The sequence below is a fragment of the Exophiala viscosa genome (genome assembly GCF_022695815.1).
Source record: "Exophiala viscosa unplaced genomic scaffold EDD37scaffold_2, whole genome shotgun sequence".
Classification (NCBI taxonomy): Eukaryota; Fungi; Ascomycota; class Eurotiomycetes; order Chaetothyriales; family Herpotrichiellaceae; genus Exophiala; species Exophiala viscosa.
Genome location: NW_026944354.1, coordinates 3184016 through 3203123, shown reverse-complemented (window position 1 = coordinate 3203123; position 19108 = coordinate 3184016). Strand labels below are relative to the sequence as shown.

The 19108-nt window shown below is 52.4% G+C and overlaps 9 protein-coding genes across 9 annotated transcripts; 6 read left to right on the top strand and 3 right to left on the bottom strand.

Moving 5' to 3' along the window:
* The first annotated feature begins 183 nt into the window (after positions 1 to 183).
* On the top strand, positions 184 to 1267 carry EDD37DRAFT_623348 (DUF636 domain-containing protein). Its single transcript, XM_062816104.1, has one exon. It carries the CDS (start codon positions 417 to 419, stop codon positions 1008 to 1010), a length of 594 nt encoding a protein of 197 aa, XP_062673673.1. The 5' UTR covers positions 184 to 416; the 3' UTR covers positions 1011 to 1267.
* A 367-nt stretch (positions 1268 to 1634) lies between these two features.
* Positions 1635 to 3266, top strand: EDD37DRAFT_647443 (fungal-specific transcription factor domain-containing protein; the record flags this gene model as incomplete). The annotated part of the gene is made up of 1 exon (XM_062817882.1): positions 1635 to 3266. The coding sequence occupies one exon, from the start codon at positions 1635 to 1637 to the stop codon at positions 3264 to 3266; it is 1632 nt and encodes a 543-aa protein (XP_062673672.1).
* Positions 3267 to 3395: 129 nt separating this feature from the next.
* EDD37DRAFT_647442 (uncharacterized protein) lies at positions 3396 to 4143 on the bottom strand (the record flags this gene model as incomplete). Its single annotated transcript, XM_062817881.1, has 2 exons — positions 3396 to 3558; positions 3614 to 4143. 2 exons carry the CDS (start codon positions 4141 to 4143, stop codon positions 3396 to 3398), a joined length of 693 nt encoding a protein of 230 aa, XP_062673671.1.
* An 892-nt stretch (positions 4144 to 5035) lies between these two features.
* Positions 5036 to 8787, bottom strand: EDD37DRAFT_647441 (SH3 domain protein; the record flags this gene model as incomplete). The annotated part of the gene is made up of 3 exons (XM_062817880.1): positions 5036 to 6894; positions 6942 to 7046; positions 7095 to 8787. 3 exons carry the CDS (start codon positions 8785 to 8787, stop codon positions 5036 to 5038), a joined length of 3657 nt encoding a protein of 1218 aa, XP_062673670.1.
* A 238-nt stretch (positions 8788 to 9025) lies between these two features.
* EDD37DRAFT_275501 (uncharacterized protein) lies at positions 9026 to 10178 on the top strand. The gene has a single exon (XM_062811009.1). The coding sequence runs from the start codon at positions 9263 to 9265 to the stop codon at positions 9983 to 9985; it is 723 nt and encodes a 240-aa protein (XP_062673669.1). The 5' UTR covers positions 9026 to 9262; the 3' UTR covers positions 9986 to 10178.
* Positions 10179 to 10438: 260 nt separating this feature from the next.
* EDD37DRAFT_647439 (phosphatidylserine decarboxylase) lies at positions 10439 to 11088 on the bottom strand (the record flags this gene model as incomplete). Its single annotated transcript, XM_062817879.1, has 3 exons — positions 10439 to 10685; positions 10736 to 10911; positions 10963 to 11088. 3 exons carry the CDS (start codon positions 11086 to 11088, stop codon positions 10439 to 10441), a joined length of 549 nt encoding a protein of 182 aa, XP_062673668.1.
* A 484-nt stretch (positions 11089 to 11572) lies between these two features.
* EDD37DRAFT_275504 (adaptin N terminal region-domain-containing protein) lies at positions 11573 to 13914 on the top strand. Its single transcript, XM_062811010.1, has 3 exons — positions 11573 to 11882; positions 11929 to 12004; positions 12050 to 13914. The coding sequence occupies exons 1-3, from the start codon at positions 11797 to 11799 to the stop codon at positions 13859 to 13861; spliced, it is 1974 nt and encodes a 657-aa protein (XP_062673667.1). The 5' UTR covers positions 11573 to 11796; the 3' UTR covers positions 13862 to 13914.
* A 244-nt stretch (positions 13915 to 14158) lies between these two features.
* Positions 14159 to 15084, top strand: EDD37DRAFT_275478 (CHD5-like protein-domain-containing protein). Its single transcript, XM_062811008.1, has 3 exons — positions 14159 to 14375; positions 14425 to 14611; positions 14668 to 15084. The coding sequence occupies exons 1-3, from the start codon at positions 14289 to 14291 to the stop codon at positions 15048 to 15050; spliced, it is 657 nt and encodes a 218-aa protein (XP_062673666.1). The 5' UTR covers positions 14159 to 14288; the 3' UTR covers positions 15051 to 15084.
* Positions 15085 to 16147: 1063 nt separating this feature from the next.
* EDD37DRAFT_275440 (aminomethyltransferase) lies at positions 16148 to 17909 on the top strand. The gene has a single exon (XM_062811007.1). The coding sequence runs from the start codon at positions 16383 to 16385 to the stop codon at positions 17853 to 17855; it is 1473 nt and encodes a 490-aa protein (XP_062673665.1). The 5' UTR covers positions 16148 to 16382; the 3' UTR covers positions 17856 to 17909.
* The last annotated feature ends 1199 nt before the right edge of the window (positions 17910 to 19108 follow it).

The window sequence follows — 19108 nt, the reverse complement described above, 5'->3', positions numbered from 1 at the left end:
TGACTCAGTGACAATGAACGATAGCAGATACTGAGGCAGGTAGAATAGTAGTGAGTGATGTGATGGTTGTATCTTTGCGATCATGCGCAGTCACCGGCGTCGATATGCCCCGGTGCCAAGGAATGTTTCGTCCTTCCTTACGCCGATGGTTTTGGCACTTTTTTAAGTTGATCGTACAGTACTAAGTAATGAGTACTGTACCTTAGGTAGGTAATCACGGCCTACTGTTATCCTACATTCGATAAGCACCACGTGTCAGGCTGCCGATTCACAACATCTGGACGCCCTCAGTTTGACCTTGGGGGTTGTCGAATCAATACAGCGAACGTGACTTTTGAGGGTGAATCGTGACATTGACCAATTCGTCGCTTCAGGTCAGGACTTCACTCCAGACCCCTGGAGAGATACTTCACAAGATGGCAGAGACAGCGCCAAAGAGACAAGCATGCCACGGATCCTGTCACTGCGGATTGACGCAGTACATCGTCTTCCTCACCCTTCCACATCCATTCTCGTCGTCTCATCCACCAAAACCAATCGAACAAGAAGTCTACCGCTGTAACTGCACCACGTGTTACAAATTGAACATCTTCCACGTTCATCCGGCCAATCCTCGAGACGATTTCATGCTCCTCTCACCACTGGACCCAGATCATGAATTGAGTATCTACCAATGTCACTCCAAGGAACGGAAATTCTACTTTTGTCCAAAATGTGGAGTACGATGCTTTACGTTCGGTGGCGAGGGCGAGACCGATACCGTGGATCTTACCGAGCTAGGTGGCGACAGAGAAGGGAAGAGGGAAGTTTGGCGTGCGAAGTGGGATGGAGAGGATAGTACGAGACCGTACGTTTCAGTGAATGGGACTTCGATTGACTATAGAGAAGATTTCGATCTACGTGCTCTCACTGAGGAAAAGAGAGTGCAGTATTTTGATGATCGGAGTGAGCCTGAGGAGAAGAAGAAGGAGGCAAGATGGGACAGACCACATTATGGTGGATGTTATTGACCGTCTGAGAAGGATAGTAGGCTCATTGGTGCCGACGTGTAGAAGTCTAGAGCCTAGATGCGTCCAAGAATAGAGATGATGTCGGCATGATAAGCCGCAATGGCAGCAGCAAGTTTCTCGTGGCAACAGCAATGAGAAGGTGGTCGGTAGAGAATGGGTGTCGTACAGGGTCAGAAAGTAAGTCGCAGAGCCGGTGCCTTGAGGAGAGGTACGGTCGCGGTTGCCAAGGATAACGCAAACTAAGGTAACTAACTCACTAGTTCCGACTGTCGACCTACTCCTACTGCTACTCCGTCATATTTCAGGCATGTCAACGTCAATGTTCCTACACGGAGTCCCGGTTGACGTTTCGCTGTGCTGTGCGCGACATCAGCGCCCTGCTAAACATCATCTCATCTGTACAGCGAAGCCGCGACCACTGACGCCACGGACATGGACTTGCCCTTTGGTACTCGTCACAACAATTTAGTAAGAAGCTCCAATGGTTGTTGGACATGCAAGCTCCGGCGGAAGAAATGTGACGAGAAGCGCAACGTGTGTGGTATCTGTGCGTCTCTCAATATCAACTGTTACTATGACCAGGAGAAACCGGGATGGATGGATGGCGGCCCAAGACAGGAAGAGATGGCTTCGCGACTCAAGCTTGAGGTCAAAGCAGGCGCCCGCCGTCGTGGCGAGCGTCCCGCCACTGTCTCTGAAGACCGCATCTCATTTGCCGAGGCTACCATCGGAGAATGGGAAGTGCTCGCTCATCAACAACCTATGGTCCTGTCTACTTCTGCGGCCGATCGTCCAAGGGGAGCCGCAGATGCGCACAATGATATGATGGAGCCGCTCCATGAGGCATCTACCCTTCCCCTTCCAAAGGGACCTGACTGCACACTGACTCGCAAAGGTGCTCGCGAGAGTATGACCATTGGACGGTCTGAAACGGTCTTGCTCATGTTCTACATCGAGGACTTGCTACCCTTCACCTTCCCTTTCTACTGTCCCTCTCTCCTCCATGGAGGTAAATCATGGATACTGGACATGTTGATAAGCTCTCCGGTGGTGCGGCAGGCCGCACTCTGTCAGAGCTCATACTTTTTTTCTTTAGCGCGAGGAACGGCCGACCACGAAGGGGCATGGGACACCGTTCTCAAGCAAACCCGGGATGCCTTTGAGGTGCTGAGACAGTCGCTGCAGGTCATCGGTGACTCGGACATTACAGAACATCTGCATGGCGCTGTGCGGATCCTGGCAAGCGTCATGCAAATTCAACGTTTTGAGATTGCCATCCTGAGCTTCAATAATTGCCAGGCACACCTCAATGCCGCGTTGGCTCTTTTCGAACAGCTTCTTGACAGTGCAGGTGGTGCCGAAGAAGCGGATCCTAGTTCAAGCTTCAACACTATTCTCAGCCGTCTGGGTCCGCTCTCGTGGGATATACCTGTCCACTGCGCGGAGGTTCCGAGTGCTGAACAGACTGCCTTTCGCTTCTCGTCCACCCTCTTGATATTCGATGACATTATTGCCAGCATGCTTCTCCAGCAACACCCCCGTTTGCACAAATTCCATCGAAGCCTCCTCGGCAATTCTATAATCGGCGCCGAGAACCCTGTCAATCTCGAGGCCGTTATCGGATGTCAAAACTGGGTTTTGCTCCAAATGGGGGAGATTGCCGTGCTTGACGCATGGAAGAGTCAATGCCAAACGACCGCGACCCTTGATGTCATGGAGCTCGTGCAGCGCGCCAAATTCATCAAGGCTTCCCTGGAGACTTGTCTCAAGCTGTCCGAAACCAGTCCCGGCGTCACTCCGAAAGAGACCAGCAGTCTGTTGAATGTCTTCACAGCAAACTACTGCGAGCAGACAAGAGCACGTACCAGTCAAATACCGTTGGTCACCCGTGTCTGGGCCCATGCGGCGCTTGTGTACTTGTTCGTAGTTGTATCCGGCTGGCAGCCCGCAAGTATCGATGTACGCTATCACGTTGATCAAATCCTGCAGCTCTTGACCCATCAAATATCAACGCCGGCGTTGTTGCGCACAGTGGTCTGGCCGTTCTGCGTAGCAGGATGCCTCGCCGAGCCAGCGCAGGAAGTCCGTTTCCGTGACTTGGTGCAGGCATTGCAGCCGCCAAGTATCTTCGGCACCGTACGCAAGGCCCTTGACATCATGGAGAATGTATGGCGCAACAGGAATGCACCAGACGTTGCGAGCCGTGACCTTGCTGCATGTTTCAGAAGCCAAGGTGATCTGGTGCTACTTGTCTAGGAATTAGGGCGATGGGTTCAATGAGGCGGGAAAAGGCGAGTCTGATACGTTCGTGGAATGGTCATCAATGACACTAATCTACGTACATCCAAGTCTCGAGTTTCTCGTGCTTGAAGTCATGGACCCTATCTACTTGAACTGGACATAACCCTTGTCCTTGACGAATGTGGCCTGCCATGGAATATTCCCTTCGTGAGTCGCCAATTGTGCATAGAAATCGCCATGCGCAGGGCCGTCAAGGCCCATCGCCTTGGACCCACCACTTTCCTGACGTTCATCAGCAAAGAAGAATCTGGGAAGCCGGGTTAGTCAGGAACAATATTCGCGGCACGCTTGAAAATACTAACCGGTACCCTCGGCTCGAGTACGTCGCATCAGCAAGGCCTATCCAGAAAGCCGAAGCTGACTTGCCTATGCCCAGATTCAAAAAGACTGGCACGGGTGGGATGACGACGTTCAAGAAGTTGCCCGTATAGATGAATGTCTTCTTGGTCTCCTTGGGCAATGTCTCCCATCCATTGACAGCCTGCTGTGCTGCGACGTAAGGGCTGATAGTGTTGACATTGAGATCCGAAGCCACACTCTCCGCTGGGACAGAAAGTGCAGAGTCCTCCACAGGAGGCCTTGTCAGTGTTGCTGCATTGTATACAACAACACTTGGGGCGGTCTGAAACTCGGTCTTGACCGCATCGAACAGTGCTGGGATCGAGTCGGGTTTGCTGAAGTCGGCCTTGAGGGAGAGGTACCCTTTGCCGGAGTCGCTCCCACTCCTAGACGCGACTGCCACCTTGTAGCCATTGTTGGCGAATCTCTCAGCGACACAGGCTCCGACCCGGGGCCCTGCTCCGAGAATGAGTACAACAGCATTTGCTGCCATAGTGCTTTTTGTTTGACGGTGAAGATGGTTGTGAATGGTTTTGGTTCGTACAGCAGGGGTTTGACATAGACTTGGAGGTTGCTATTGTCTTGGAGCCAGAATGCCTTCAATTTATATCAAGCATGGCCTTCATCCTTTGACAACACTTTCACCCAGTCAGCCTCCCCTGTCCAAAGATTTGTAATCCCCAGACTGGCTTACAGCCATTTCGAGACGAACCATGGGCATCACTCAACCCAAAAGTGATCAATGGCAGCAAGGAAGTTCATTCAGGCCCACAAGCCGCGCGCGACAATTCCACCATACCTGAAGCAGAAGAAACTTTCACATCTACCACTGACACCCGCGCGCGATGAACCGGGGCATCATCTGCGGGAGTCAACTGCTTAATCATACAAGTACTGTACCCCAAGAACGCGGGACTTATGGGCGCAATGTCAATTAGTCATCGCAGCGGTCGTCCTTTCTCGGCTGGTGAACGCTGTTGCGCGCGGGTAAGCCAAACACTGCTGAACGTCGAAAGGTCGATCCCCAACTCAACGACTATTTGAGATTGTCATCCCGTGTTGCATTTGACCGTCCCAGCCAACAGTGCCAACACATTGTCTCAAAAGACCGCGATGACTAATATTATATGCCGAAAATGCGTCTGGTCGGTCGGTTCTTCTTCTGCCTCATCACATTGCTACAGCGTAAAATGCACCTACTGTAGCTAGCATTACATTGAAGAGGTGTATTGAACATGAGCACTTTTAGAATTGTGGGAAGATACCTGGCAGGCTGTTCCATACCAGTCAAATCCTGAGCCCGAACATTAAGTCGCAAGCTCATTCATCGCAGCTACACGGGGTCGTTCCAATCGTCAATACCTCTAACAACATCCAGCTCCGTTCTATGCTTTGCTGGTATCCCAACCAACCCACGTTCTAGGCATCACTCTCCAGACCATGACCTCGCCACTTTTCAGATCACCGACTTTAAAACTCTCCTCTCTAACCTTTGGTTTCTTACCTCTCTCAAGGTCCCGGCCTTGTTCCAGAGCACGAATTTTCTTCTTGGTGCCATCCCACTCAGTCACAACAGCCACGTGCTCTGGCTTGCCCACGTCCATACTGTATTTGGAATGTAGGCCGCCTTTGTGGCCCGCGAATCTCGCATTGCGGAAGCTGACAATGTCGCCAGGCCGGATCTCGTCGTACTGCTGTGTTGACGCGTTCCCGAGGTTGGCATAGATGAGAGCACCATAAGCTCGCGTGCCAATCGGCAGGAGTGCTGTTGTATGTGGCTTCAGCAATTCAAGGACCAGTGCTTGTGCAGAGCCGTCACCCACAGTCGTACCGGCCAAGCCATTCGCTGATCTCGCTATACTTGCGCCATACTGCCCCGAGGCGCTCTCAAGTTGATCACGGCGAGCGGGTTGCGGTGGCCGCTCATGGTTCTGCTCGAGTGTTACATGAGAGGGGTCAGCCGCGTCAAAACTGGCGTTGATGGTTGTTTGAGAATAGTCCATGTATAGCACGTAGACATCCTTCGAGATCGTGGTTCTGCCACCTCGTTTCGATGAGGACGAGGTCTCCATCTCGTACAAGACGTCGGGCCTCCCTTGCAATGCAGGAGGCGGTGCTTTGTCTTGCGTCCACCACATAGTACCGTGTCCTAGGTCTATATCCGAGGCGATGAATCCTTGCTCAGCACTTCCGCGCGACTGATCCATCGAGCGGCGGGAGACAGTGCCCATTCTCTTGCTATCAAGAGAGCCGCGTGGAGACATCGTCGGCGCAGGCGCAAAATTCATGGGAGGAGGGCCGTACTCGTTCCTGTCCGGTGGCGGGGGAGGTGGCGCATTTCTGTCAGCAGAAGGAGGTGGAATGGGAGCATGAGCTGTAGTTGCTCTGTACAGGTCCTCCTCCTCGAATTCCTCTTTGGGAGATTGTAGTGTCGTTGTGTACTGGCCTCTACTCGGATGTTGTGGTGCACTATGTTGTGGTGCAGAGTAACGGAAAGGATCATATTCATCATCATGGTCCGTCGCTTGAGGTGGAGGCACTGGTGGTGGAGCACGAGGAGCATCCACCGATCTCCTTGATCTAGGAGCCGGCTGGGCTGGAGGAGGTGGTGGCGGGACCTCGCGTGGCGCGGCGACTGGAGGTAGTGGAGGTGCAGTCCGAACTGGCGGACTCTTCGGTGGCCTCGCAGCATCATCAGTGAGCATGCCCTCGTCTAAACTTGAATCACGGTTGTGGTTCTTGAGAGCGTCCTTGTGTTTCGCGCCCAAAGCAATATCTGTATCGTAGTCTGCGTCGTATTCGGTGACCTCGCCCTCCTCGTCGTCAGCAGGTGGAGACTGAGGCACACCGAGGCTCCTTGAGTCGCTTGTTGAACGTCGACTTGGCGGATACCCTGGCGGTGGCGGTGGTGGTGCTCTTGCTGAGGGAGTCGCGGCGGTGGGCGTCTGAGGAACCGGAGGCGGGGGACGACTTGCTCGTTTATCGCTAGGAGAGGTCATGAACGTGAACTCAGAAGTATCTAGCTTAGGAGACACGGGTCCTCTCGCCGGCGGCGGTGGCGGGATGCCAGCAGGGCTCGCTGGAGTTGGTGCGCTGGGTGGCAACCTCTCAGGCACATTTTCTTCGATGAAATTGCCCTCATCATCATCATCCTCCTCCTCCTCCTCCTCTTCTTCTTCTTCGTCGTCCGCCAGAGCCTCACTGGGCGCAAGAGTGGTGGGTGGAAGGGGTGGTACAGGCCGAGCTAAACGATCAGTGCCTTGCTCGACGGGAAGGGGCAAGAATGCTTACAAGTTGGAGATTGAGGCGCCGGAGGGACAGGTCTAGTAGCTGTGGGAAGAGGCGGCGGTGGTGCACCACGAGTCTCGCGCGGAGGAGCCGGAGGAGGTGCTCGTTCTGTCAAATGTCAGTACAGAGCCTGCATGCGTACCATCCTGAATTCACCTTGCGGGACTGGAGGAGCAGGGCGGTCTGTGGATCGCCTCGGCGGCGGTTGTGAAACGTAATCCTCGTTCTCTCCGTATATGGACGGCTCTTGGGGTGTAGCTCGAGTAATGTCTGCACCACCATCTTCTTCTAGGGTTGGCTCCTCCTGTCGCTTTGGTACCGGGTTAGACATTCCTGGCAAAGCCATGATACGGACGGGGGCTGCTCGTTCTTGAGGCTCTTCCTGGTCGTGCGTCTCGGAGCTCAGCGTCTGTTGTCTGGAGGGTTCTGCAGATTTCGGTTTTCTTGTCGCTCCAGGTGAACCCACGCCTCCTGGTGGTCCGAACATACCCATCATACCCATGCCTCCACTCATCTTGGCCATTCTTTCTCGGAGCTCCCTTCTCCGGCGGACATCTGGATCTTCTTCTTCCTCTTCCTCTTCTTCATCCTCGTCGTCATCTTCACCCTTGGCTTCCTCGTTAGCAACCGGCTGCTGTTGGATGACATGTGCAGTTGGTTGATCTACGCCTTTGGACTTTGGTCGGTCTTCCTCAGTGGACGTCTCCTGAGCTTCTTCGTCGTCACCAGCGCCAGAATCGTCAGCATCATTGGTGTCGCTCACCAATTCACGGGAAGGTTGTGGCTGGGGCGTGACGCTCGCAATGCCTGTTACTCGTCGTGAGGGTGCCGGGATGTCCTCTACCTCCTCGGGTTCATCGAAAGATGGCCGGCCTACTGATTCGGCCGTCTCCGTCTCTATTGAGGGTGGTTCAGCAGCTGGTGGGGGATCCTGTTCGGCAGATTCCGAGGTTTCAATCTGCTTTTTTGGTGGCTTTTTGGGTTTGTCTTTCTTCTCGGCATTCCTAGCGGCTTGCTCCAGCTGCTGCTTCTGAAGCAGGGCTATTCTATCTTTCAGGCTCTGCGGTTTGGGTTGGTCCTCTTGGGCTTCAACTTCCTCTTGCGGCGCGGTAGTCTCTGTAATGTCCCTGTTCTCTGGTTCATGCACGCTTGAGTCTTCTTCGCGTCGGTAGGGCTTCTGAACAGGCTGTTCACGAGTCGGTGGCGGTACGTAGGCATTCCGACTCGGAGGGGGTGCAACAAATGGCTTCTTTATGAAGCCAGTGCCTGCACTGCCACCGGGTTTGAAAGGAGCAATCGGAGCAGCAGCAGGCTTGTTGAAGGCAGCAATTCTGTCTCTAAAGGAACTCGTACTTGGCTTGTCGGCAACTGGTGGTGGAGGCTTTGTGGAAGCAGATACTGGAGGAGATCTCGGTGTTGGAGCAGGACTAGGTGCTGCCACTGATTCAGGTGCCGGTGGCTGTTCAACTTGTTCCTGCTTCACAGGTCCCGCCTCTTCCGGGGTCTGCTTAGGGGGCTCCGCTGGCAAGGTCTGCGAGCTTTCGAGAGAAGGAGGGGCAGCCTGCGGTGCTGGAGACTCTGGGAGAGGCTCCGGGGCCTCTTGTGTTGGTACACGCTTCGGAGCTCGAACTGGGCGGGTTGGGATGGCCGGTTCGTACTTCTCGACGAAGTTCTTGGGAAACATGCCAGCCTGCTTGTCTCCAGATGTGTTTACGTATTCACCGGTATACCACTCTGCATCCTCCTCTTCTGTGACCGTAATTATCTGGCCATTTTCGAAGTTCAGATCATCCGGCTCCTCCGATTTGTACTCGAACACCGCTTTGACCTTGAACGGGACGGCAGGCATCTTGCTGTGAGCAATGCTCGGTATAGTTCGCAGGCTGCAGGTCGTCGGCGCGGTGCGGATTGAGTGTCAATATCTTACCCGACCAGACCGGTGACGCAGCACCTGCGCCACGCTTGCCGCCAAGGTGAGGGTAATACAACAGTCAAGTGACCTGAGGCAAGGCTGGCCGGGGGAATGTTTGAAAAGGGACCAAGTAGGGTAGAATGAAAGTCCCAGTCAGCAAGCAGGAGGGAATGCCTTGTAAGGGTGCTTAGGATGGTGTGGCATCGGGCCTGACCCAACGTGGGGCACAAGGTCTTCGCCGCAGTAGCTCGCCCTCGTTTAGTTTTAGATGGCACAAGACTAGGCAGTTACAGTACCGACTTTCTTTCGTCCCGAAACCACTGCACACTTCTCCAAGGCGATATTCGGTTTATTGCGATTGTTTGATCACACAACCGTCAAGGCTTCGGCATGGGTTTACGAATGGCCAAACATGACCACCGAAGCTTCAAAGTCTGACGTGCAGAAGCGCATTCGTACAACCGCTCTCCGTCAGGCCCAGGAAATCGAGGAGAGAAAGAAACTGCAAACCCAGATTGCGGACTTTGTAGTAGAAGCATTTGATCTCCCATCACAGCCGGATGCAGATCCAGCACGACCACAACCCTCGGATGCAGCACTCTTCAAGCAATGTCTAGGTCTATTTCAACCCTCGGATCTGAACGATCTCATCTACGAGAGGAATATTGACAACAGATGCGGCTATGCGCTTTGCCCCAGACCGAACCAGAAACTGTCACATAACGGCGAGTTGATTTGGAATAAGCAAGCCGGCAAGGATTTCAAACTAGTGAACAAAGCCGAGATGGAGAGATGGTGTTCACCTCTTTGCCAGCAGAGAACAATCTTTGTACGAGCTCAACTCGGCACGGAACCAGCTTGGCTACGAGACATCAGGGCCGTCGACATTAAATTGTATGATGAGGTCGCGGGTGAGAGCCTTGCTGACTCATTGAATGTGAGTCTCCCCCTCGAGCATATCTGCCCTCAGCCCCATCTGCCGAGTGCTGCAATTCCCATGACAGTCGTCCTGACAACCTCCAGGCACTTTCTCTCTCGCAAGCAAGCGATAAAGACTTGGCAGAAAAATTGCAAGCACTTGCGCTCGAACGTGGAGAAATCAATCTCAGCAGTAAGAGTGATCCTGTTCCGCTAGTAGAGAAAGAAAGCAACCGCATTCCGAAGGCTCCATCATTAAAGTCGAAGCAGTCCGGCAAAATTGAGGGTCATGAGCCGCGCAAAGTCCGTTTTCACGAGGTCTGACTTGCGATTGCACCGAGTCTTGGTTGACTTTCGATGATGGAGGTCCACGCGTTGTCCAAACAAGTAGCCACAAGCATGAAAAGCCTGCCTGCGCGGAAGGCATTGGGCTCGGCGCATCTCATGATGGCGGAGGGGATGCCTGACCTCAAATCTCATAGCAACTGCGTGTGCAGTATGCCGGTTCTCGAGTTGAAGCCCGTCTAAAGCTGTTGTCGCATTGCATCAGACGGGGCAGGCGTTGGTAGGATAAGATAGTGTCGTATTGGATTCTTCTCGGATCAAGTCAGGCTGCAGGACGAGCGTTTGAACGGTCGCCCGTGCTGTATAGCACCGTTGACATGGCGTGTCATCTTCCAGACGCAAAATAAGCTCTTTCGAGCGGTTGTCTTTCGAATTCCCAGGCCAACCAATCGCTTCTTGTGGTAGGCAACAGGCCCATACTGTGCACTTTGTATACTCCCAAACCAAGCAGCAGACATTGCATTAGAATATACACTGCTTTGACTCCCAGCATCTGCGATCGTGTTCCTGGGCTCTCGAAACGGGAGAAGGCCATGTTTGTCTGCGCGATGGCTTGGATAGGGTTCTTGAACCTGCATCGAGTCAGCGCTGTTCGAATCTGCAACTCTCAGGGCCGTCATACAGCATAGCGACCATCATGATTGAGAAAATCTGGAGCGAGTTCCCAGACATATAGCCCATGATAGCTTGCATTGGGATCTGCTTCGCAGGACCGAGTGCGACTTCCCAGGCCTTTTTGAGTTTCAACGTCTCGGTTTCTTCTGGTGTCGGCGTCTTCCTTGCGGCTACTTGAGATTTCTAGACTTCTTTAGCAGGTTTCAACAGGCTTCACCTCTCCGCTGTACTGACCTGCTTTCCTGTCACTGATTTCGAGGTGGCGAAGCCTGGAGGGTCTGGGATGCTGCTGGCATTTTTCGGCTTCTGAGGAAGACCGTTGTTGAGTTCAATCACCCACTTTGGCTGTGAAGAGTCCATTTTGCAAGAGGTGGAAGGTTCAAGTCATGCAAGAAGGACGATGGACTCGTGGTCGATGGTGAGGTCGTTCGCACCTGCAGGGCGGACGCTACTGTACCCAAGGTTTCGGCGCGGAGAAAAGAGTCTCCTTAGCTTGGCGAATAGCGAGCAAGGCAGACCTCGCTGTCTCTTGAACTCCTTTAAATCCGTTTGGGGCCGGTTTAGTCAGACATCACAACCTCTTATTCTCGCTCCTAACCAGTCAACATCGATATCATGAGTGAGAACATCTCTGGACGGTGGTAAAGCCTTTCATCACGGCTATGGCGTGAAGCGTGCCTGGTTTGACAAGGCCCTTCGAGCAGGTCGCCAACATCTGTGCGCGCCCACGGCGTAGAAACGAAGTATTCCTGTCCATTAGCAGCGCACAGCCTTAAAGATGTCGTCTGGACACGGTGATGCGAAGCTCTTTGCCAGGGTAAGTCAAATCAAGGCTTGTTGACTTGTGCCGCATACTCCTAAGCCTGGCTCCATCATGCTCGGTATTGGTTTGAAGGCTGTGCATGTCATATATCAAGATGAATCAGAGTCACCAGGACTGTTGAATTATGGGCTGACATGCGTGCTTAGGGCAAAGTCGCTGAATTGCGGCAAGAGCTTACGAACCCGCCCAAGAAGGACAAAAATAACGCCAGCAAGAAAAACGCCCTCAAGAAAATCGTCGCCAACATGACCATGAGCAACAATGATATGGTCGCTCTCTTTCCTGATATCGTGGCTTGTATGCAGATACCAGTCCTCGAAATCAAGAAGATGTAAGGGTTTCTAGTCTGTATTCCACTGTTTTTCTAACAGGTCAAGGTGTTTCCTGTATCTACAGCATTATGCACGTATGAAACCAGACATAGCCCTTCGAGCTCTGCCTGTTCTACAAGATGTGAGAATTCCTGGATAAACAAATTTTCTCTTCTGACAAAAACAGGACATGCAAGACTCCAATCCATTAATCCGAGCCCTCGCGCTGCGAACAATATCATATATCCATGTTCGGGAGTTTGTAGAGGGGACGATGGTGCCATTGAAACAGCTGATGGCAGACCAAGACCCTTATGTTCGCAAAACAGCAGCGATCACGGTCGCGAAAATCTATGATCATGACAAACGACTCATCGAGAGCTCAGACTTGATTGACAGACTCAACAGAATGCTCAAGGACGACAATCCGACGGTCGTTGCGAGCGCACTTTCCTCACTTCAGGATATCTGGGAGAGAAGCGAGAACATCAAGCTCACCATTGATTATGCCAGCGCATCGAAGATCGTGTCTATTCTCCCAGACTGCAATGAGTGGTCACAGACATATGTTCTGGAGGCTCTCATGTCGTATGTACCACACGAATCTGGGGAGGCTCTCCTTCTGGCAGAGCGAATTGCCTCACGACTTTCGCACTCTAACTCAGCTGTTGTCCTCACCTGTATCAGGGTTATCATGTACCTGATGAACTACATTCCCGACCAGAAAAAGGTCGATGAACTCTCGCGGAAGCTATCGCCCCCTCTTATCACATTACTCTCGAAGCCGCCCGAAATTCAGTATCTCGCCCTACGAAACGCCATCCTCATTCTCCAGCAACGACCCGAAGTCCTCCAGAACGATATCAGGGTCTTCTTCTGCAAATACAACGACCCTATTTATGTCAAAGTAACGAAGCTTGAATTGATCTTCATGCTCGCCAATGAGAACAACATCTCTGTCGTACTTAACGAGTTGAGAGAATATGCAACTGAGATCGACGTCCAGTTCGTCCGAAAAGCCGTCCGAGCCATCGGCAAGCTCGCAATCAAGATCGAATCATCAGCTCGCCAATGTATTGACACCTTGCTTGACCTAGTCAACGCCAAAATCCCTTACATTGTGCAAGAAGCTACAGTTGTCATCAAAAACATATTCCGCAAATATCCCAACCAGTATGAGTCTGTCATCTCCACCGTGATCGGCCAGATCGACGAACTGGACGAACCTGAAGCCAAAGCTGCTATTATCTGGATCATAGGAGAATATGCAGATCGAATTGATAATGCCGACTCTTTACTGCAGGACTATCTTTCAACCTTCCATGAAGAGTCAATTGAGGTTCAACTAGCCTTGCTGACCGCCACTGTCAAGCTCTTTCTACATCGCCCTACAAAAGGTTCCTCTATCGTTCCCCAAGTGCTTAAATGGTGCACAGAGGAGAGCGACGATCCCGATCTACGTGACCGAGGGTTCATGTACTGGCGACTCCTTTCTACAGACCCAGCAGCCGCAAAGAAGGTTGTGATGGGTTCGAAACCACCAATAACTGCCGAGAGCGAGAAGCTTGATCCGAATACTCTTGAGGAGTTGTGTCTGGGCATTGGCACACTGGCGACCATATATCTGAAACCGGTACAACAAGTGTTTCGTGCTGCACGGCCTCGGCGATTACCAGACTCGCCGGCCTTACAGCGGAGGAAGGAGGACTTAAGTCATGCTCTTGGATCGCCGGGCATGAATCTGGCAAACCCGCTGTCATTAAACACCATGGTGACCACACCCGGCGGGACGCCTTTGCCAGGCCACCAAGCTGCCATCGACGCAGCAGATCAGTATTTCAAGAACCTCAGCTTGAGTGACAACAGTGGTGGAGATATCTTGACAAGTCCGACAGCGAATGGCGTTGGCGGTAATTCCTACGTTGTCAGTCAAAACGCACCGGAGCAAGTCTTTAATCCACAGGCTGGTATAGGACAGAATGGAGATCTCCTATTGTAAAGGGGAAAAGTGTGCTGTAGTTGAAGCATAGCCCAAGGCGTACTTCCCATATGGCAAGCGATATAAAATTGTATGCATCACCTAGAGTTCAAGGTCATGTTTGCCTCACCTCTGCAACACAATTGCCTCATGTCTATGTACGCTTGTTGGCACCGTGAGGTATACAGCAAAGTAAAAGGCAGGGCTGCGATAGGCACTGAAAGGAGCAAGTAAGGAATCTGGAAGCCTGGGGTCACGAGTCAGGCTCCAGAAACTCCAACGTCATTCGCGACTCGTGGTCATTACTGGTTCGGAGGGGAATTAAATTGCAGCAGGTCCTCAACAGACAAGCTACAAATATCACACACAAATCTCCCTTGCTCTCAGGCTCTACATTAAGCAGCGGTACCTGAATGCTCTCCAGATAAGAGCATAGTCGTTTGCAATCATGGTGTCCCTTCTAGTCGTTGTATTCCTGATTCAGCTCGCCTGCCACCTCATCTCGACCATCGGATCCAAACCGTTCAACGATTTAGTATGCGCCAGCTCTCCTTCTGGTCGAATGTCGCTGACATGTCTCACAGCTATGGCAAATCTACTGCCGTCTCCCCATAGGGCCCTCAAATGACATGAAAGAACAAGTCCGTTTACGTCGGGAAGTCGTGCGGTTAAAACGAGAAATGAACGCGGTCAGCGCACAGGACGAGTTCACCAGGTGGGCAAAGATCAGACGACAGCATGACAAGGCCTTAGCAGAGCACGACAAGAAAGGTAAGCTACGGTCATATAGCGAGGGTTTTCTCCACTGACACAATTTTCCTGTGCAGCGGCTTCCGTGTCCTCATCCCGATCATCATTCGACACCAAAGCATCAGCCATTCGCTGGACATGTACGAGTGGACTACGACTGTTCTTGCAATTCTGGCACGCAAAGACTCCTGTATTTACATACCCACGCGGCTGGTTCCCGTGGTATGTCGAGTACGTCCTCGGGTTTCCCAGATGTCCATATGGAGGTGTGAGCATCAATGTGTGGAGCATGGCATGCGGTACAGCCATTGCGCTAATGGGCGACGTGGTGATCTACGCGATGCAATATGTACAGGAAATGAGAGGCATTCCTCAGAAGGAGAAAAAAGCCATGCCGATGCCAGCACAGAAGACGCAGAGAGAGAAGACGCCCATGCCAGTGCCAGCAGAGCTGGACTAAATGAAGATACACCACAATATGATACATATTGCAACGTCTACCCAGACACCACAAACATGAGGATCGTTCATTGCTTCATCAGAGATATACAATCGTTTCTCGTCACTAGCCAACCGTGCTCATTGAGGTCACGGAGGCTTAAGTGCTTGACTCTATTGATTGAAATGTCATCATGTGAAAGCCGATCACTCATCCTGTGTGCCATCTTCCTCCATCCACACTCTTGACTTACAACCCCTGCCCTGGCGTGTGCATCATTCTGGGTGTCGACGAGTCCGGTCCCTTTGACAGGACATCTGCGAGCCCTTTGAAAGGGCATCGCCGCTTTGCCATAAGCTACAGACCCAAAAAGAGTAGTGCTCCGCGCCTCAAGAATAAGCCCCGTCGAGTTACTCGGCCACCTGTTTCCAAGTGGACCAAGCAATCGCATAACTATACTCATGTGACGAATTGCGCAACCTCCAGATATCACTCTTGAGCCCAAACGCACAATCCCACTCGACAACCCCAATATGAACCGTCGCCATCTCTTCCTGTGACCCCAGAACCAAAAATCCACCAGTCTTCCACGTCAAGATGTCTAGCCGAAACCCAAGGGACGGACTCATATCTTCATCCACCCAGACACTCATCCGCATCAAACATGGCGAACAATCGGCCAGGAATCGACGAGGAGTACAAACGACGACGAGGTCGGGGCCGTCGAAGCAGGCATGCTAAAGGAGAGTGGGAGGCAGAGTGTAAAGAAAAAAGAGCCGCAGTGAAAATGCTTTTATGGCGGCGCCTCGCGGCAAGTCCTGACGTTCCATTGACAAAGCCAAAAGGGTAGGGTGGTCCGGGGACTTTCTCCCAAAGCTTGTAGAGGGTATGCAAAAGCCTCCTTGAGGGGGCCCTGCTGTGCGTGAGCTTTGAATGCGATTCTTTGAGCGCGGAGACCTGGTAAACAAGACCAGAAAAAGAATTAGAGTCTCAGAACATTTTTTGAAGGCATCCGAGGCGGCTGCAAAACTTGCCAAGCCGCTAGTTGAATAGCAGGCTCGCAGGATAGTTTTTGTCGGTTAAGTTGCTGCAATCAATCAAGTTCTCCGCCCTGATACGAAGCATCGCGGGCAGAGCTCCGATCGCCTTTCCAGCCATTTCATGAAAGTTTGATTTCAGCATACAACGCCTTGTAGCATCTCCTATTCTGATGATACACGGTTCATGATCCCTCTAACACGACTTCAGAGTACATTGTATCCGCATAGCACTTGGACCAGACGGGTGATAAATCCTGTGCGCACAAGAACAGATTTCAGCGTGTTTGAAAGATAGCCACATCAGCAGCACATTATGCCTCCTCACAAAGGTCTACGGCCTGTGCTGGCAGCAGCATCTCAGGCAAGCAAGCCTTCAAGTCAAGGTATCAGACGGGGATTGAGCTCGTTGATCGTCCCTCTTGCTTCATCACAAACATCACCCACACCTCGACATCCACGCCAGCACCGCAATCTTACACGACAATCACTTCCGACAAGAACGTTCATTCAGCGTCAATCACAGTTGCGCCATGCCTCATCCACAAGCAGCTCTCTCAAACAAACGCCGTTATATGGCTTGCACACCGAGCTCGGCGCCAAAATGGTCCCCTACGCTTCCTACTCCATGCCAGTGGAATACCCCGATCAACCACACCGCGAATCACATCTATGGACCCGAGACCACGCCTCGCTCTTCGATGTCAGCCACATGGTCCAGCACAAGATGTCTGGTCCTCTGGCCGAGGAATTCCTCATGACCATCACGCCCACGGCAATCAATGAGATCGAGAAGCACCACTCCACCCTTTCATGCCTCCTCAACAGAGAAGGCGGCATCGTCGACGACACTGTCATCACCCGCCTTGGCAGGGACAGCTTCTATTTCGTCACCAACGCGGGCTGTCGTGACACCGATCTCCCCTTCATAGAGAAGGAAATGGATGCCTTCTTGAGATCCAAATCCGCTTCTGCCAAAGACAACAAGATCACCTGGCACGTGCTTGACCATCACGCGCTTCTCGCACTACAAGGCCCCGAAGCCAAATCCATATTGCAGGACCTGGTCTTCAACGACACCGAGGATGAGGCTTTCGACGCCTCGCTCGAATCGCTCTACTTCGGAACAAGTCGCTGGTTGCAATTGACTTTACCTGAATCCGGCATGAACACGCCATCCCTCCTAATCACTCGCACTGGATATACCGGCGAAGACGGCTTTGAAATCTCGATCCCGCCTGAGAACGGCGACGCTACCGAGCTGGCGACCTCGATAGCGAAATCCCTTACCGCCGATTCCTCCAAAGTCCGCTGGGCAGGTCTTGGGGCACGAGACTCACTGCGTCTCGAAGCAGGTATGTGTCTGTATGGCCACGACTTGAACGACAAAATCACCCCGACATCGGCGGCACTGGGATGGCTGGTCAGCAAGTCCCGCCGCAGCGACAACCCGAGCCCTGCATTCAATGGCCATGAAGTCATCAACAAGCAGCTTGCTTCTCCCAAGTCCCTTACCGAGCGACGGGTCGGGTTCACGATTGAAAAGGGTCCCGCTGCGCGCGAAGGCGCCGAGATCGTCGACCCGGAGAACGACAACCAGGTCATCGGACACATCACGTCTGGTTGTCCCAGTCCTAGCCTCGACGGGCAGAACATCGCCATGGGCTATATCAAGAACGGGTTTCACAAGAAGGGCACAAAGGTTGGTGTCAAGGTCAGGAAGAACGTGAGGAAAGCAGAGGTTGCCAAGATGCCGTTTGTTGAGAGCAAATTCTACCGACCAGCGTGAGTGGGCCAATAGGTAGGCACACGACCAAAAGCCAGTCAGCGTGTCTGTGAATTTGCTAGGCCTTCATATGCACTCTTGACGGTTCTGGAATCATGGTCGGAATGGCGTCACATGATGCGATCTTTGTAGCGTCGATGCTGGGTAGGAGCAGGACTCGGTCTTTGTTCGATCTGCAGGTTTGGATCAGATCGTTTCTGCCTCACTTTTCCGTGGTATCTCGGAATGGCATAGTGATCGGTGCTATGCAGATCATTGCTGGAGATCGGCACAACAGGTTTAGGCCGTTCCGTTAGGAAGATGCCCCTAGGTGTCCTTCGCTCAGACATGGGAATTATAAACCCACTACGAGTTCAAATGGCGCTTTGTTCTGCCTGCCTTGAACATCGGAAATGCGTTTCCACCCTTGATGTTGCCGTAGGCGTGCACTCGTCTTGTACTGGATCTTCGTGATTGCTGAAGGGTATGCTGCCTGAAGCGACCGGTCCTCTGTTATGAGTGGTTCGATCGTAAAGGTCCCCATGGCTATAGACTTTTGTTGATCCAGTCTTAGACTTCACCAGTACCCTTGGGTCCACATTGAGCAGTCATTCGAGTGCAGCTCTTGCATCCGATGTGGGTTGCATGTGCGGTGTCACTGTCAAACCCTCGTGGGTTTCGGTTATGATCACTAGTCGGCTGTGTATGGGCGCCACAAGACCCTAAAAGGCTGCAGCTATTGCTCGTATTTCGGTTGTCCAGGCCGCAAAGCCGGTCGTCGATCGGACCGGTGAATGAATCCCTATCCTCGCCTAAGGATCCCAATGGGAATGGTGCAAAAGCTGATTTGCAGCCGTACTCCATACCCTAAAGAAGTGACTGGCGATCGACTCTGCCGCCGTTCCACGCGCTGGTTAGGGACAGTTTAGACTTCAAGCCTGACGTCGGTCTCCATTGCCAAATTTGACGTCCAACATCGACATGACAGTCATGGAAGATAGCGGGATCCGACTTACAGTCAGGTATGATTGCGTGCTCGTGTGGTCTCTGAAATACAATCTGGTCCGTCAGCCCGGTTGGAGATCCAATTGTTTGTGAATGCCACGAAACAGGCAGCACCTTTACCCTGGCTAGCCACCAGCAATGAGAGCCACACCACACCCGAATAAGCATACTACCCCGGGTCATAGGTAGCCATGAATACGACTGTGGCTTCTGTAGTGCGTGTCCTTTGCGACACTACGTCGTAGCTGACGGCCGTCTGATGGCTAGTCACC

Coding starts and splice junctions, on each gene's coding strand:
- EDD37DRAFT_623348 (XM_062816104.1), top strand. CDS start 417: ATGGCAGAGACAGCGCCAAAGAGACAAGCATGCCACGGATCCTGTCAC.
- EDD37DRAFT_275501 (XM_062811009.1), top strand. CDS start 9,263: ATGACCACCGAAGCTTCAAAGTCTGACGTGCAGAAGCGCATTCGTACA.
- EDD37DRAFT_275504 (XM_062811010.1), top strand. CDS start 11,797: ATGACCATGAGCAACAATGATATGGTCGCTCTCTTTCCTGATATCGTG. Junction 11,883..11,928: donor GTCCTCGAAATCAAGAAGAT/GTAAGGGTTTCT, acceptor TAACAGGTCAAG/GTGTTTCCTGTATCTACAGC. Junction 12,005..12,049: donor CTCTGCCTGTTCTACAAGAT/GTGAGAATTCCT, acceptor TGACAAAAACAG/GACATGCAAGACTCCAATCC.
- EDD37DRAFT_275478 (XM_062811008.1), top strand. CDS start 14,289: ATGGTGTCCCTTCTAGTCGTTGTATTCCTGATTCAGCTCGCCTGCCAC. Junction 14,376..14,424: donor CCAAACCGTTCAACGATTTA/GTATGCGCCAGC, acceptor CATGTCTCACAG/CTATGGCAAATCTACTGCCG. Junction 14,612..14,667: donor AGCAGAGCACGACAAGAAAG/GTAAGCTACGGT, acceptor TTTCCTGTGCAG/CGGCTTCCGTGTCCTCATCC.
- EDD37DRAFT_275440 (XM_062811007.1), top strand. CDS start 16,383: ATGCCTCCTCACAAAGGTCTACGGCCTGTGCTGGCAGCAGCATCTCAG.